Genomic DNA, 16,429 nt, shown 5'->3' on the forward strand with positions numbered 1-16,429 from the left:
GGATGGGAAGGGTGCCAATCCAGACCACAACAGCTCACCAAAACTCCCTATGTGGCCCTCAGATCCAAATAATTGCCCACCCCTGGGTTAGACAGACACTTTGCTGTGATGTTTCAGTCAGGGATGATCTTGTCCCGAGTAGGGTGATGGATTAGCTCAACTAGTGAGGTCCCTTTCAGCCTTACTGTTCTATGATCCTCAGATAACTAAATTTCATCAAATAGTAGCACATTTTAAGCTTAAATTTAAGGTTTTTCTATTAAATTATTTCAGCTCTGTTGAACTCAGCTGGGAATATTTCTTTGGAAATTGAAAGAAAGTGTATGCAGATAAGCTGGAAGGACATATTGAAGAGTTTACCTGCATACATGAACGATGACAGCGGGTACCGAAGGCCAAGTGCATCTTCAGTAAAGGAATCCACAAAATCCTCCAACATCGTTAGCCCAAAATCTTTCCCACGATGTTTCTTTCTCACAAACATTGTGTCCAGCACAGGAAGCTGATAACTTTGGGTGAGATAGGAGCTACATATGCTTCCTGAAATCACAGGGGCAGAGTGGACCACAGATACACATTTTGTCATTGATTTGTTGTAAAGCTTTAGATGATCAATCTAAACTGATTGGGATTTTATTTCACTCCAATCCAGCTGTACCCTATATACAGTAACTAGTCTCAGCCACTCTGGCTCTTTGGACAAACTTTGTAAAACTGCAAAAAATATACCATGCAACAAAATGGTAGGGAAATCAGGTCTGGTATTGTGATCTGATGCTGCAAGATTATAGTGGCTACAAACTACTGAGAGGGTTGTGAGGAAGGAACTCCCTTTGGAATCCTGCTGTTACAATTTCAGGAAATTGGATTAAGAGAATGAAGCTAAAGCAAAAATGATCAACTCAAACATTCCCTTTTAAATACTTATTCGTGTACATAAGACTAAACCACAAGCACGCAAGTCAGCTATCATTTAAGGAGTGAACAAGTAACCCTTACACCTTACATTTTTTAGGACACCACCAGGAAGTAGACATTAATAAGTAGGGATTTTTCCATGTGTAACACAATAATATATCATTAAAAAAAACTAGTGCACCATGACAACACAGTGTTTAAAATTGCTGAATTTTCTGAATGATAACCATGGAATCACTGGTATCAGATTAATAACATGATTCATTTGAATTACAGTAGTACCTAGCTATTCCAATCAAAGACTGGGATCCATTGTATTAGGCAGCATACAACAGTGAAAACCTGTCCCTTTCCCTTAGAAAGTTTGCAATCCAACTAAAAACAACAGTAAGATACAGATTATCATACTATATAGCATTTACAAAGCATTCTTTATATACCTTAAGCAATTAGTCCTCACAAAGGTTTTGGTATAACAGTAAGGTATAAAACTAGCCTCATTTTTCCAAGCAGGAAAAGCACAGCTAGGTTAAATTAAATCTTTTTGATGTCACACAAGGAATCCACATCAGGGCTGAAGTGAGAAACCAGGGTGGGTTTGATTTAAATCATGTTTTAAATCGGGATTTAAATTACTGGTCAGGAAGCATCAATTCAACCACTGTTTTCTACAAAAAGTGCATTCTTGTCATTTGATATAACCTTTGTTCAAAGCTATGGAAATAGGCTTCAGGATAGTTAGCATACGTTCTACATTTCTCTTTAGCCCAATGTTGAGAACTTTGGCTATGACAATTCCATCTATTTGTCACAATTCTGTTCACAAATTGTCATCAGATCAGTCCAGTTCTCAATATATCGCACAAAACATTCCACTACTGAGTTTCATTGCACATCTTGTGGGAGAGTTAGTTTGGTTCTTCCTGCTTTCTTCAAAGCAGCTGTTGCAAAGTGGTACTTATGGAAGGAAGTATTTTGCAATTTCAACAAAATTCTGCTCAAAATGTTTCTCTTCTATTTCTACTGCCCCTCCCTCTTTGCATTTATCTCCAGACTCCTCTTCTTTGTCCAGATCTACTCCACCCCAACAATCCTCTATTCATTTAACTTCTTAAAAATCTTTTTTAGAGAAGGTAAGGGCTTGACTCTGTGTATACAAACTTGCAGAGACACAATAAAGCTGATGGGTAGGTAATAAGGTCTGTTATCTCTCATGTCCATATACTGCTATTAGCCAGGATGATATCTCTGGAGACAAATCCAGTTTGAGAACTGAAACTAAGCATCACAGACATGCTTAATAGGATCTTCTAGACTTAGCACTGAGTCTCATTGGGTAGAGTAGTTTTCTTTAATCTTTACTAATCTATAGAGGAGCCTCTGGGAACCCCATAAGATTGGACCCCTAATATAGTGTGTGCATGGCCTATTGTGACCTATTTATAAAATTTTTCTAAGAAGGTTACATGAATATATTGTCTCAAATAGTATATAATTTGAAATTATAATTCCTATTTCATGATGAGATCTTTGATCTTTAACATAACTTAAAAGTGGAACTTTATTTTAAAAAAGCATCTTACAAAAATATAAAATATTATTAAATAAAAAAATCTGATTTAAATTAAAAAAATCCATTTTTAATCTTTTTTTTTATTTTTATTTTTTAAATATCATTGATGTTTATCCACCCTGTTACAAACCCAAGAGTACCCAACCTTCCATGCTGTGGTCTGATAATCTGGCACAAACATCCCTTCTTTGCACAAACTCATAAAACAATACAACCCAGAAAGTCATTGTGATCACTGCATGAGCTTAACCTTTAGCATGAAAACTATTCTATGAGGACATGTGCAATGTGTCATGATTATATTCACAAAGGCACAGTACTGATGAGCGAAACAAAAAGGCATGCCATCTGCTGATTAGCTTCCAACAGGAACAGCCATACCAAAACAGATCAATGGCCCATCTGGCATGCTATCATGTTTCCAACAGTAGCCAAGGCCAGATGTTCCAGGGGAAAGCATCAATCTCCTAAAATGCACTAAAGTAGCATACACAACAGTTGCACCCCATTAAGTCACCAAAAAACCTTCTACTGAAGGTAAGAAAATTTGGGCACCAAACCATATGCCCAAAATTGGATGTTCTGTTATTTATGGAAGGCTGTCAGTGCTTCAATTATTTATAAATAAAATCAATCGATTTCATTCAGACGAAACTGAAAAGTGTATAAAAAGCATAGGGATACATTTAAACAATATAGGATACATTTAAACAGTGTTTTGGTTTTGTGTTTATAGAAAACATATGCTGATGGGATCCTGGGTCTGTAACCGAGGCTCTCAAACACTACTGAAGTACACATAAGTAGTAATGAGAGCTGATCCTGCAGCTTCCCAGAGGTATTCACTGGAGTTCTGCACACAGGGACCTTGCAAGATCAGACCCTAGATGGGTGCAATACAATCTTAATATTAATCATAATTTTCATAGGTTGTTCACTCCTGGATGAGTTCTGGAGCATTACTATCATACCCAATACATTGAAAAAAAAGGCCCAGCTCCCTCTCTCACAAATGAATAAGAATATGTAACTGTAAATCCTCATCTCAGCAAGTCTAGGAAGGCAGAAGAAGGAAGTATAAGGAAAGAACATGTAAAAAACCCAATTCTATTCTCAGATCAGTATATTAAAGTGGCTTTACTCTCGATTGATCTAAAAATCTTCCCTGCTATAGAATTCAAGAAAAGATTCATATATCAATCATAAATTAAAGCAGTCTGAAAAGGCCCAATAAAAGTTTGGGTTTTTTTAACGCCAAAAATCAGACACAAAAGTTTTACCTGCAGGTTTAACAGAATAAAACCCAATGGCTTCTCCTTTTTTCCACAGAACCTTGGCATAGTCGCTGCTGCTGTGACAAAGGAATGGGATCTCATTTTTTTCTATTTCTTGTTTCCGATAAATAATTCGATTGAGAACATAGAGAACCACCCTCTCTCCAACAGTCTTCACCTATAGAAACATAGAAGAACATTTAAGAACATGCATCACTTAACAACGCATAGTCAACTTAATTGAGGGTTGGACATTAGGGGTCTTGTGAGTAGTTGGCACCTCTCAAAATAAGTATAGTTGAAGACATGGAAAGACATGTGCACTTAGCACTTCTAAAAATCAGGCCCAAGTTTTGAGGGGGGGTTGTTTGTTTGTTCTGGGGGGGGGGGGGGTTTGGAGAAGTGCTCTGATACCACTGCAACAGTCACCATGTAAAATTCTGGATTAGGCAGAGCTTTCCTCATATCTGCAGTATTACACGTGCCCTGATTATTTAAAGGTTATAGAATTCCAAGGGGGGGTTAAAACGTAAAATTAAAAAATATATATTTTTCCTCTAAGTAACATTTACCAAACACAATAATACATAACAGCTAAATCTCAGTCTTTCCAGACTAACAAGAGTTTGCATTGCTACAAAGAACATGTGATTAGCATTTCTGGGAAGGGACCACCCAGCATACTCCCTTCCATCACTGCTGTATGCAGTGGCAGGGATCAGGGCATGATGTAGTGGGACAGCTGGTTAGCGCCAAGGTTTACTGTGGCAAGAAAAAGGAATTCAGAGGCCCCTCCCTAACGCACCCCCTGGGTGTGGAGAGTAGCCCCAAATAAGTTTAACTTAAATATCTAAATACAGTATGTGCAGTGGTGATTTATTATTTTACTTCAAGTAGAGACAAGCAGAAGAGGGCTTGTGGTGGCAGGACTGAGTATTTCTGGACTCCATGCTGTAGGTCTCTTGCTGTAAAATTTAGGTCTAGAATGCCTCAAAGAACATAGGTGTTGGCTAGAATTTAACAATAGTTAAGCAAGCTTGATGACAAGCAAAATGGATGTCAGGGCACATGCTTTTCCTTATGCCTCTTCCCAACACCGTAGGCCATCAACTCTAGCTACTGCCCAAACTCCTTGTCCAAACAGATAGCAAACTAAAGGCAGGCAGGCCAACAACTTTCTCCAGCAGAGACTACTATCACAATGAGGTTAATTGCTGGGAGTCTACACAGCACAGCCCAAAGACTTGCCCTGAAAACTGTCAGAGTAACAAAACACTTTTCATGCAAAGGTATTAACATGAACAACGCAACTTCACAGAAGGTAAATAGAGAGACAGCTTACACTGGGAAGGGGCATGTGCTCCTGCCCTCCAGCTGATTCCACCCCCTAAATAAAATGACCTATTAGATTAATTTTCAAATCCAAAACATATCTCTGATCATTTGTAATGGCATGGAGTTAATTATCAATTGTCCTTGCAGGATAAAAATTGTTATGAGCGAAATGCTGGAACTATTTACCTGCTGAAGCCCTTCTCTAGAAGGAACAGATGTTTTCACAATATCATTGATAGCCCACCACTGGTCAGCAAGGTACAAGGCTACAGCTTGGAGAGAACAGAGGTATAGGAGGTTAGTATACCAGGGTAATTTGAAGGAAATATGTTAATTACCACTACAAAGTTATTAGCAGGGATCCGGGTTTCCACTCACCATAGAAAAAAGTGGTAAAATCAGAATTTTCTCATTCTAAAGAGGAAAACACAGATTTTCTCCTTTAAAGGAGAAAAATGCAGGAAATAGTGGATTTCCCCTTGCAAGCTGGCAGAGTTGCAGCCTGCAAGGGGCTAGGGGGAGTGGGAGGAAGGTTGCTAGGCAGTAGGCGCTATGTGCACATGCGTACATACACATGCACATGGCCACCGGTAGTAGTTTGGAAAGCAGCTCCCCGCAAGTAAGTTGGGGTGGGGGACTGATGCCCCCATAGTGAGGTGGGGGGAAGGAGGGAGGGAGCTGGGCAGAGCTCATGCTGGGGATGGATGATGCGTGGGGCGTGGAACAGAGTCATGGGCAGCTCATCCAAGGGAGGAAGGCTGCCTCCCTGCCACTGCACATACTCCTGAGGGGGGCATGGGGGATGCATGTCCCCCAGTTCTGTGCATGAGATGGGGGTGGGTACAGGCTGCCCGCTGTGGGCTCAGACCTCCCTGCCCTACTGCTCTCCCCCTGGGGCCTCCATGGCTCAGCAAGCAGGACCTGGCACAGCATGGCAAAGCAGGGCCAGGGAAGCTTGATGCCACTCCTGGAAGCCCCACACCACCGTGGCGAAGCACCCCCTTCCCGCCCAGCAGCAGCAAAGGCAGCATCTGCGTTGCCACCCCTGCTGCCACTGGGCAGGGGCACCTCACCATGGCAGCGTGGGGCTCGCGGCAGTGACACTGAGCTTGAAGCCACCCTGCTCTGCCCTGCTACTCAAGGTCTCACCAGTGGGGCTGTGGGGGTAGGGGGCAACAGGGTGGGAAGCCCAAGCACACAGTGGGCAGCCCACACCCACCTCCCCCTCCCTGCCAGATGGGCTCTGGTCTGGCCATGCTGCCTGCAGAGGTGGGGGAGCTGGTCTCTGCACTCTGCTCCACCGCAGCAGCTATTGCCTCCTGTGGGCGGCAGCTGGGGCTCAGGCATTGTTGCAGGGGGCAGGGGACCCAGGTCACTAGCCCCATAGCCCAAGCAGTTGGGGGCCCCTCTGGGAGGGGGGAGAGCAGGAGACTGAGTGGGGTGTGAGGGGCACCAGCATGGCTGGTAGGGCTGTGGGTGGCAAGTGAGAGGCACATGCAGTGCTGGTGGACATGGGGGTGGGGAGTGAGGGATTTGGGGGGTTTTAAAAATCAATTGGTGATTTTATCAGAGAATTTGCCATTTTTAAACAGAGAAAACCAGGATCCCTGGTTATTAGTTGTACAATTATATAGCTACCAAGTTAAGTAGACATCTAAGCTGTAATAAGTTTATTACCGCTAATTACAGTACAATTCTAATTACAATCAATATGCTTGGTGTTACTCAGCCACTACATACTCCGAAGCAATTATTTTTAAAAAAGACCTCTATAAATTTATGTATGAGAGTCCACAGAAGTGACTTAAAGTTGGGATTTTAAGTTTTTGTTTTAGGTAAATCTTAACAAACAGAGATAAATATGGAGAGAGTGTTAGCTGGACAATTAAGAGATGAAGACAGCATTCTGCCCATGAAGTGGTAGGGGCAAATTCAGGGCTTCTCTACACGTGCAAGTAAAGGTGCAACAGGATCCAATGCACAATCCACACAAATGCACCTCTTGCCATGCCATATGTACCAGTGTGCCAACAATGCCAGCCTTAGTACCTCTATGTCACCTTTTCCTGCCTTGTATGTGGTCTCTGAGGCTCTGCCATGCCATGTGTGCATGGCAGAAGGCATGATTGTCAGATTACATATTACATCCCATTACACCTGATCACCAGTGCAGGGGGAGCCTGGGATCAATCCTGGGCTCCCCCTGCACCAGCTCCCATGACTGCAAGCCCCGCAGCCCACATCACTGTGGGGTTCGCAGCAGCAGCAGCAGCATGAGGGGAACACTGCAGCCATTGCAAGAAGCACCACACCTCATGAGGCTTGCAGATGGGGCAATGTTCTCCCTGCTGCCCTCACTTTGAGCCTTGCAGCCAAAGATGCAAGCCCTGTAGCTGAAGACAGTGTCACTACTGCAAGCCCCGCAGTTCAGGAGACTTACAGGCAGGGCAGCATTCTCTCTGCTGCAAGCCAGGCAGCTGACAGCACTGCCACCACTGCAAGCCTTGTCAGCTGTGGAGCTGGCAGCAGGTGATGCACCCCTGTGCCTAGAAGCCCCTCAGTTGATGGGGCTCCCAGCCACAGGAGAACACTTGGCCACATGTTCAATTAATGGTGTGATTAGAACAAGATACAAAGTTATGACACATTTTTTGTGGAATAGTTTTGTAACTTATTGCTTGTTTTGTCATGTCATTAATTGGTTGAATGTGTAGCTGGATCATGACTTAAGGCGTGATTACCTGGTTAAATTACCTTAAACCCAATGTGTAGAGGGCCTCAGAGACCACATATGAGGTAGGGGAAGGTGACATACAGGCACAGAGGCTGGCACTGTTGCCACAATGGAGTGCCAGAGGATGAATGCAGTAAGAGATAATAAATCTATATAACTCAATCAGAGTAGGCAAGACAGCATCCACAAGTTTAAACTTAACACGATACACCAGAGCGGGCCTAAGTTAGTCTTGCTTGATAGAAGAGAATATGAGTGTAGTAGCCTAGGATGTAGACGCACAACTTGTTTACTGTGGAGTTAACTGACTTTACTCCATAGTACAAGTGAAGCAGACAAACACCATCTTACACAAGTCACTTCACTCCAGTGCTGCCCCTCAGAAAGTGAGGAATAACTGTGTAACTGGTGACCACTTGCATTTCTATTCCTTTGGTTCAGTGGTGGCCAACTTTTTTGGCAGGTGTGCCTCAAGCTAAACTCTTCCCCTCCTCCCGAAGTGTCACTCTTATCCCCAGTCTCCTGAGGCATACCTGATAAGAGTTTTGTGCCCTGGGGCACCAGCATGGAAGCAAGGAGACTCAAGCTTCCAGCCATACAGAGGAATCTGAGACGGGATGCTGCCACAAGATGACGGGTCCCCACCAAGAGCCAAGCTGCCCTTCCCTGGCCCCACACAACCACCACAGTTTTATATGGCAAGTCAGGATCCAAAGTCCTAAATTCAGTAGCAGCCACAGGGCCAGAAAAGGGTTAACTGGCTCTTGGCAATGATAGCTGACACTTCCCCATTCAGCAAGGTGCTCTTCCATTCCCATCCCTCCCTTTACTGAGCACCCTTGCATCACATCCCATCACAGCTATTCATTCAGTGAAAACTATTTCCCCTGCGTGGCCAGGCACTGTAACAGTGCCTGCTGCAAGGAGCCAGCCAGGGACAGCTAGTTGTGCTTCTCATCACAGAGTTAATTTATTTGAGTAAAATTCAGGGCGAGTTACTCCACAGAAATCATACTGTCCGCCTGCCCCCCACCCCTCCCACTATGGATAGACTAGAGAGAGTAATACATATATCAAGGCATACAGAGAGTAGAAAATCCAAGGAAAGTATGTGTTGCACTTAATTCAGTCTGTCACTATAAATTTAATTAACTAGTCCTTTCTTGGTTGGTAGAATTTAGTTGTGGATAACAATCTATAGACAAAACTGAGAATAAAAAGCTGGACACGCATGGAATGAGTACAAGACTGGTTACATGCACTTGGCAGAGAGGCAGAACACAACATTTATATTAGAATTTAAATTAAAATGAAACCTGTGAGTGCATCCTCTGGTGCAAACAAAGCAAGAACTTTGTGCGTCTGATCTCCACCATAAAGAGGAACGAAGCCTACAGTTGACAAGCTAATAGGAATCTGAAACAAGAGTTCACAATGCTTCAATAGATGCTGGTTAACACAGCATTAACAAAATATACAAAGCATGCTCAACAGGACAAGCAAGCTGATTTACAAACCCTGGTGTTTTTTGATGATCTGCAAAAGAAAAACATTAGAATCTGGCCCTTGTTCGCTCTTTATAAATGCAGACTTTCAGAAGATGACCTCTACTCTGCAAATAAAAGGAAGGTGGATTTTAGAAGGGTTTTTTTTAATTAGTATTACTTTATTTTAACATTATAAGTTTAGGTTTTATCTACCCATGTTTTCTCCTGGAAGATTTTTATTAATGCCTAAAGAATTAATAGATGGATGACATACATAATGAGCCATACACTTCACACTAATAAAGCAGCCTTGAAGTGATCAGCTGGGGTTCTGACTATGTAAAGCTCTTCATAGTCTACATTCAGGGACATGATAGGATAATCACTGGGGTCTCTAATGTGTGGGATCAATAAGGCACAAATGTAAAATATAGCACCTGTGCCCTAGAATCCTCCCTGCAAGCTAGACCATAGATTGAGCTGTGTTCAGCCTAACTCCAGGACCTGGTCCAGGGAAGTGGCACTCTCTTAATAAAGAGAACATTTTTATGCTAGTACCTAGTTAACTCAAATGCTGTACAAACAACTGGAAGCGCTGCCATCTCAAAAATTTAACACCTCACTTTTGATTAAGGTTTGATTAAGCTTCAAGTTCACTGTGTTGCATCTTCTAATGAAAAGTTCCAAGAAACAAACAAACAAACAAAAAATACTTGATAAGGATAACAGGCAAACCTAATATTTCCAACTCTTCCCTCGCCCCTTGCAACTCACGTCATCTTTAGAACAGGTGCATTCAGCACCTCGCAACTTTGGGTGCTGCGACAGGCACTTCAGCATACAAATGTTGTTTTGAACATCCACATTTGGCATTAAGGTAATAACACGTGACAAAGTGAGATCAGGACACATTTAATGGCATTATCAGTAGCCTTTTGAAATTCAAATATTAGAAATATTTAATAGTGATACTGGACAACAAAGAAGCATCAGTTGTGGGGTAAACATGAGACTGACTTCCCCACAAAACAGTTTAAACTAAGATTTCATCTTGCTTCCATTTTTATTTCATAGGTTTCATCTATTCCACTTGAAAAAAAAAAGCATCCTTGTTACCACAGGTATGATCAACAATGATCCACCATATAGATCCACCATATTACAAACTGCTGTTGGGTAGGCTAAACAATATGGCAGCTAGAACACAAAATGCCAAAAACTGGTTTCTAGAAGTGTTTCCATTAACAGAGCTACTTCAAGGGCAGCAAAATACACTCCTTTGAGTGTAGAGACACCCCTTTGGAAAATCAAAAGGACTGGCATGAGAAGCAAGGTCCACTAATGCACACTATTTTGCAGAACCAAGATATAAAAGATCCATTAGATGCAGTGAATGCAAGCACATATTATGATCACTTAGAACTACGGACAAAAATGCAAAATCTGAACTCACAGTTTTTTAGAAAAAGCTTGCCTGACCAAGTGACTGAGATTTAATTTTTTTTTTGTTTCATTTTTTTAAAATTGTTACGTATAACTCAATTAGCCAGGAACAGAAATAGCCAATATGCAGATCTCATTTTATATAAAACTCAATGTACTTCTTAATGTTAAAAATTAAAACAGTTTAACAAGAGGTAGGGACATCTGGATAAAATTCAAAGCTTTGCTAAAATCTATTTTTTTTAACTCAACAGGTACTAATGACATTTATTTTAAAGTCCACAGTAAGTTCAATTAAATTAAATAAAAAAAGAAGAGGAAAAACATGAACCGATGTATTTGTTGGTTCTTACTTTGATGTCACTGACAACAGACAAGAACTCTGGATTATCTGGATCTCCACATCGAAGGTCAGACATATAGTCTTCTGCAGAACTCTCTAAGTCTTCATGACTGTAGTTATCCAACATATCCACAGGGAATGCCATCCCTTGAAAAATGAAATGTATATATTATTGCAGATAAACCATGTTTTGCACCAATTATACCACAATGACTTTATAAGCTAGCACCTCTTCTCTTCAGGAAGGCTGTTCAGTTAAATTACAAGTACTGATATGAGGCACATTTAGAGTTTGATTTAGACCAAGTGGCTTAACATACAGGTTTCTCCACAAGTAGTGGAGTAGTATTCAGCCTGATACATTTCTTTAACGCAGGGATTGTGTTTTGCCTGTGTATTCAGGCTATGCCTAACAGAGTGCAACTAAGACTGAAGCCTCAAGCTTTGAGCACTAGCCCAATCAGAAGAGGAGGATAATCAACCCTAGCAGTTCCAGCCTCTCAAAGAATGAGAGAAGAAACACCTGTCTCAGTGTCCACACATCACAGGACTTCAAACTTGATTCATTCCTCCTGGCCTCATGCTCAAACCTTCTCAAAAGACACAAGTAAAATCCAGCCTCCTTCAATTGGTATCCCTCATAGTTAAGGTTTATGTTTTTAGGTTAGAACCACTGAAACACAAGTACCACCACAACTTAAGAACACATCCGTGAATAATACAGTGCTTTGACCTGTACTGCTACTTCCTTAGCCTACACCTGACCCACGCCCACCATAAACTCTCTGCAATCCCCTCCACCTTCTCAGGTCACACAAATACCTCCTGCCTGCAAGATGCGTGCCAATGTAAAGCAAAAAACAAAAACAAACAAACAAAAAAACCCCCCAAAACCACACACACACCCCACCGAGTGCTCTGGGTCATAATTATTGTCACAGTCTGGCTGGCCCTTTAAGAGAATGGGGTTTAGCTCCCACCTGAGCCTAATTATCTGCTTCCCAGGTGATGAGTTTAAAGCTAGGGATCTTGTGACAGCTTGCAAGTCATTTGATCCTCCAATAAAGGAAAAACAAACATCCCTACTAGAGAGAGACCTGGAGGAAGGAGGACTTGATTTATGTGGCTATGTTAGACTGTTTTGTTTTAGGAAATAAACCCATCCCTGAAGAAAGGGGGCAGAAGTTCTGCTGCAGGTCAGAGCTCCATTTGAGGCATCAGTTGGTACTTTGCCAATGGCCTACCATCACTAGGAGTGCTTCAATCCTAGCTGTGACCAAACGATGCTTAAAGAAAATGGTGTTATCAGTTAGTTACAAACCTGGTTAAAAGCACTGTAAAAATAGGTGGATGTAAATGCATGATGAGGGAGAAAGCAACAAGTCAGCTGGGGCACTGTAAATAGCAGCTTCGAAGTAGTGGGAGAATCTTTGGTTCAGCCCTTACAGCAAACAGTGTCAAATCCTGCACGACAGGGAGGGGGTCCTGGAATCCCAGCCCCCTCAAACAGTGCTATCAGGCAGTAGTTGCAACTCTAAAAAAAAAAGAAGGTCACATGGAAGAAAAACATTCAGCCAGAAGCATTGGGTTGTTTTCTTATCTTTTCCACAGCAAAGTCATTAATCAGATTTAAACTGCTGTTGGTGCAATTTTCTATGAACACTTGAGAAAATAAATGTATACTTGTCTTCTGACTTGGTCCCCTTCTTCCCCCCTCATCTATTTTTAGTTTCAAGATTTCTCTTTCCTTTCCCTCTCCATCTTCCTACATCTATTCCTCCATATTTGCCTGCCACTCAGTTATATCCCTCAGCTCCAGACCTGTGTCACCACCTCATCCCTGATGCTTATGGATGCTGCTGTTTCTGAGTGTCTGGCAACAGGCAAGTGAAATCTTAGTGCTGACTGCCACTGTCTACTCTTCTCTGCCACCACTCAGCAGGGAAGGGTAAAAGTGGCAGTAAGTACAACAAAAAGAGAGATGGGCTATGTCACAGTACAAGTTGTCCTGTCTAGCCTAGTTTTAAATCATGTCATCCAATGCTTTCTTCTTTTTTAATTCACCTTTTCATTCTAGCATAGAGACTGGTGAAGATCACCTTACTGTTCCGAGTATTTCATCTTCCACTCCCACGCTGAATCCTTTTCTAGTTTCTAAATTCCTTCCACACTGAGGCCAAGCACTACAATGACCCTTCTTTGCACGTATCATTTCACCCTTCCCTGCCTGGTAGAATTAGGGAGTGAAGTAAAAGGGGCTATTTTGTATACAAGACAAAGAAAGGAGGACAGAAGCTAGTCTTCACTGTAATAAAGAGGGGCTGAAATTCATAACGTGCAAAAGCCATATAAAAAAAATCTGTTGATTCTGGAAGGCAGAAATTAGGAAGAAAGTGAGAGATTACATGTAACTGGGAAATACTGACTGAATGAAGCTTTAGAATGAGATTAACTGCTACAGACTAAAATAAAGCCCTAGGATAAAAGCCCTGTATTTTATTTCAGGCAAAGGTTACTTCCAGCTGCTGAACAGAGGTGAAGTTGAGAATACTGATCCATTAAAGTCTGACATAAAAGGAATGATGAAACCAAGATTTTGCTTTCCCCCAGATTGGCATAAAAACTGCTCAATAATACCTAAGTGTCTGAACAACTATGAGAACAGATAATGAAGGCTCACTACAAGTTACACGACAATGAGGTATGCAACCCACACGCCACAGCTAATATCCCCTAGGCCATCATTCTTGGCATTTTTAGAATATAAAAATAAGGCAGCAACAAAAGCAGAAAAATAAAGCAATAGCCAGTTTTGCTGAATTCAAGTTTCTTCTGGTTGTGTTTCTTCAGTTTCCACATATCTAAGAGAGTCATTTATGCCTTAGAAAGGAAAGACTCCAGCCTGCCCCCACCACTACTGTACAAGCAATGCAAAACTACTTTGCTGTGAGCACCCCCCTACCACCATTGCCCCTGCCATGAGCCCAGTTCTGTGAGCACACCCCTACCACCATTGCCCCTGCCATGAGCCCATCCCTCATAGGCATGGTCCCCATGCTATGTCCCTCTGCTGGCATAGCCATGCAAGCAACACGGGCCCCTTCCTCCACTATGCGAGCAGTAAGTTTACCAGGCCCCCTCCAGCTAGGCTGTCCTGGCCCAAAGACTCAGGCTGCCCTTGCAGTGGCAGGAGCAATGTGGGGAGTGGCAGTCAGGCAGTCTGCAAGCCAACTGCTAACCCTTTGGGAATCACAGGCTACCAGCTGGACCACCCTGCTCTAGGTCACCAGCAAGCAATCCCAGAGACAAAGATGTAATCAAATTTCATAAAGGATAGCATGACCTGTTGAAAGCACAATGACCTGATTGGCCTAGCAATAAGCAAGTTTCAATTCCACTACTAAGGAATCTGTAATTTCAAATTTGAAAGATTCTTTAGGACCCTGGAAAATAATTAACCTGAAGATTTTAGACTCCAGAAAGTGTTCTGCTTAATTCTGGCATGAGAGTCACTGGTCAAGTTTCAGGTGAAAGCACTGCATATTCTTTCAGGTTTTCAGTGTCTTGGGAGTACAGGGGTTAAGGGGCTCTAGGAACATCATGAAGCCTATCATTTTCCCCTCTCTCTCTAAGCCTCTGTGTGTTGCATGACTGTAAAACTGTCAGGTCAAATCCTTGTCACATATTGTGGGATTGTGCTCTGTTCATGAGACAGCCGTCTGATTGGCTAGGCAATATTCTGGCTGAATGAGCAAAGCAGATATAGCCTTAAGCAACCGAACTCATTACAACCATTCATGCAACACAGATATTAAAGAGAGAAAAAATGTTCAAATATTTTTTTTAAAATCAGGAAAACAATTCATTTCTTGTTTTCATTAAAACAAAAGCCAACTTTCCCTTTCTCATTGTAAATGCATCACCTTGCACTTTAAAAGATTTGCTGAATTGTAGCTCATGTAAATTACACTTGCTTTAATGCTGAATTACAGACTTCATTGTTTTTAACGTCCTACAACCATAAAAATAGTTAGAGGTGGCATTTAAGTGAGCAATTCTGTATTCCTTTGCACATATAATCTAATCTACAGGCATAAAACCTTCATTAACCGAGTGGTCAGATTTATTTATTTAAAAAACAAATAAAGTAGGCAACAGCAAGCTTCTAAATCAGTTCAGATGATAAATTTGAATGCTAACTGAAATCAGCATTCTCAATTCAAAACAAATGTTACTCCATCTCCTACCCCTATCCACCAGCCAATATTTTATGTACAATCACCATAACAATTCCCACTGCTAACTGATCAGAAGATAATTTTTACTGTCTACACCAGCTGGTTTTCCCCTTCTGTATACAAGTTGTAGTGCACTTCTTCACCTTACTGGGGTAGAAAATGAGGCATGATAGGGGGAAAAGGATAGGTTAAGTCTAGTAGTCTCAGTTTAATTCATGAGAAAGGGAGATATCTATAGGACAATTTTTAAAGGCTATAATTGGGAGTGCTATGGAAATACATCCATAGAGAGTATGATGTTCTATGTCCTAGTATAAACAAATAAACCATAATGGCGTTTATAAGTCACACTGTCAAAGGGTGGGCTGCTTATTAGCTAATATGCACTACACAATCCAAGATGCACAGTACCAGAAACCTGTACTAAATGGATGAAGAGATTACATTGGATTTTGATAATATTCAAAAAACTTAATTGTGAAATTCCGGATTATTAAACATTTGCTTTTTTGCCAAGAATTAAAACTATATTCTTTTAGAACCATTTCCCTTCCTTTGAATAATATAGTCCCTAATCCTAAAAAATACAGGTTTCCCTTGCCCGGCACCGGGGTTAAATTCCTGACAGTTCCCGTGGTTGGCAAGACAAAAGGCTTACAGGAAAAATGGCAGATGACAGGCTGACGTGCAGCCACGGAAAACCATGGTTACTCCAAACTGTATACCACAGTAGACAAAATAGTATATAGAATATTTAGCATGGATACTCAAAACTGTGGTTGGCGAGGGAAACCTGTAAAAAATTTATGCTATGCAAAATAAAGAAAACAAAGTCATTATCAGCATCAGGTCCCCTATTCTGATTGTACAAAACCCTCTTTTAAGCATAACACTACTCGTATGGAACTGCCATTGCAGGGAATAAGAGTTCCAGGTCAATATTATCCAAGTAAATGGGACACCAAGTATGCCCCAAGAGAAGAATCTTATTTACCACATTCACAAAGATTCCTCCACCCCATCATTTTCAAAACAACCCAGAGAAAGAAAAAAGTAAGCTGCCAAGAGACAAGTTTAAGTTTCT

General features: G+C 41.6%; 1 protein-coding gene across 4 annotated transcripts in view; it reads right to left on the minus strand.

Moving 5' to 3' along the window:
• The window catches only part of FAM169A (family with sequence similarity 169 member A), a 64,859-nt gene that overhangs the window by 31,170 nt on the left and 17,260 nt on the right, over positions 1-16,429 (minus strand). For all 4 annotated transcript variants that reach the window (XR_003096441.1, XM_025216640.1, XM_025216639.1 and 1 more), the window contains exons 2-7: positions 12,429-12,641; positions 11,118-11,254; positions 9,151-9,250; positions 5,287-5,372; positions 3,772-3,943; positions 361-540 (exon numbers count right to left, since the gene is read on the minus strand). Coding sequence is in view for 3 of the 4 variants with exons in the window: in XM_025216640.1 (XP_025072425.1) it covers positions 361-540; positions 3,772-3,943; positions 5,287-5,372; positions 9,151-9,250; positions 11,118-11,252 (673 nt within the window). In the remaining variant the exon portion in view is untranslated. The remainder of the gene's footprint in view (positions 1-360; positions 541-3,771; positions 3,944-5,286; positions 5,373-9,150; positions 9,251-11,117; positions 11,255-12,428; positions 12,642-16,429) is intronic.

Source organism: Alligator sinensis, unplaced genomic scaffold (genome assembly GCF_000455745.1).
Source record: "Alligator sinensis unplaced genomic scaffold, ASM45574v1 scaffold290_1, whole genome shotgun sequence".
NCBI lineage: Eukaryota > Metazoa > Chordata > Crocodylia > Alligatoridae > Alligator > Alligator sinensis.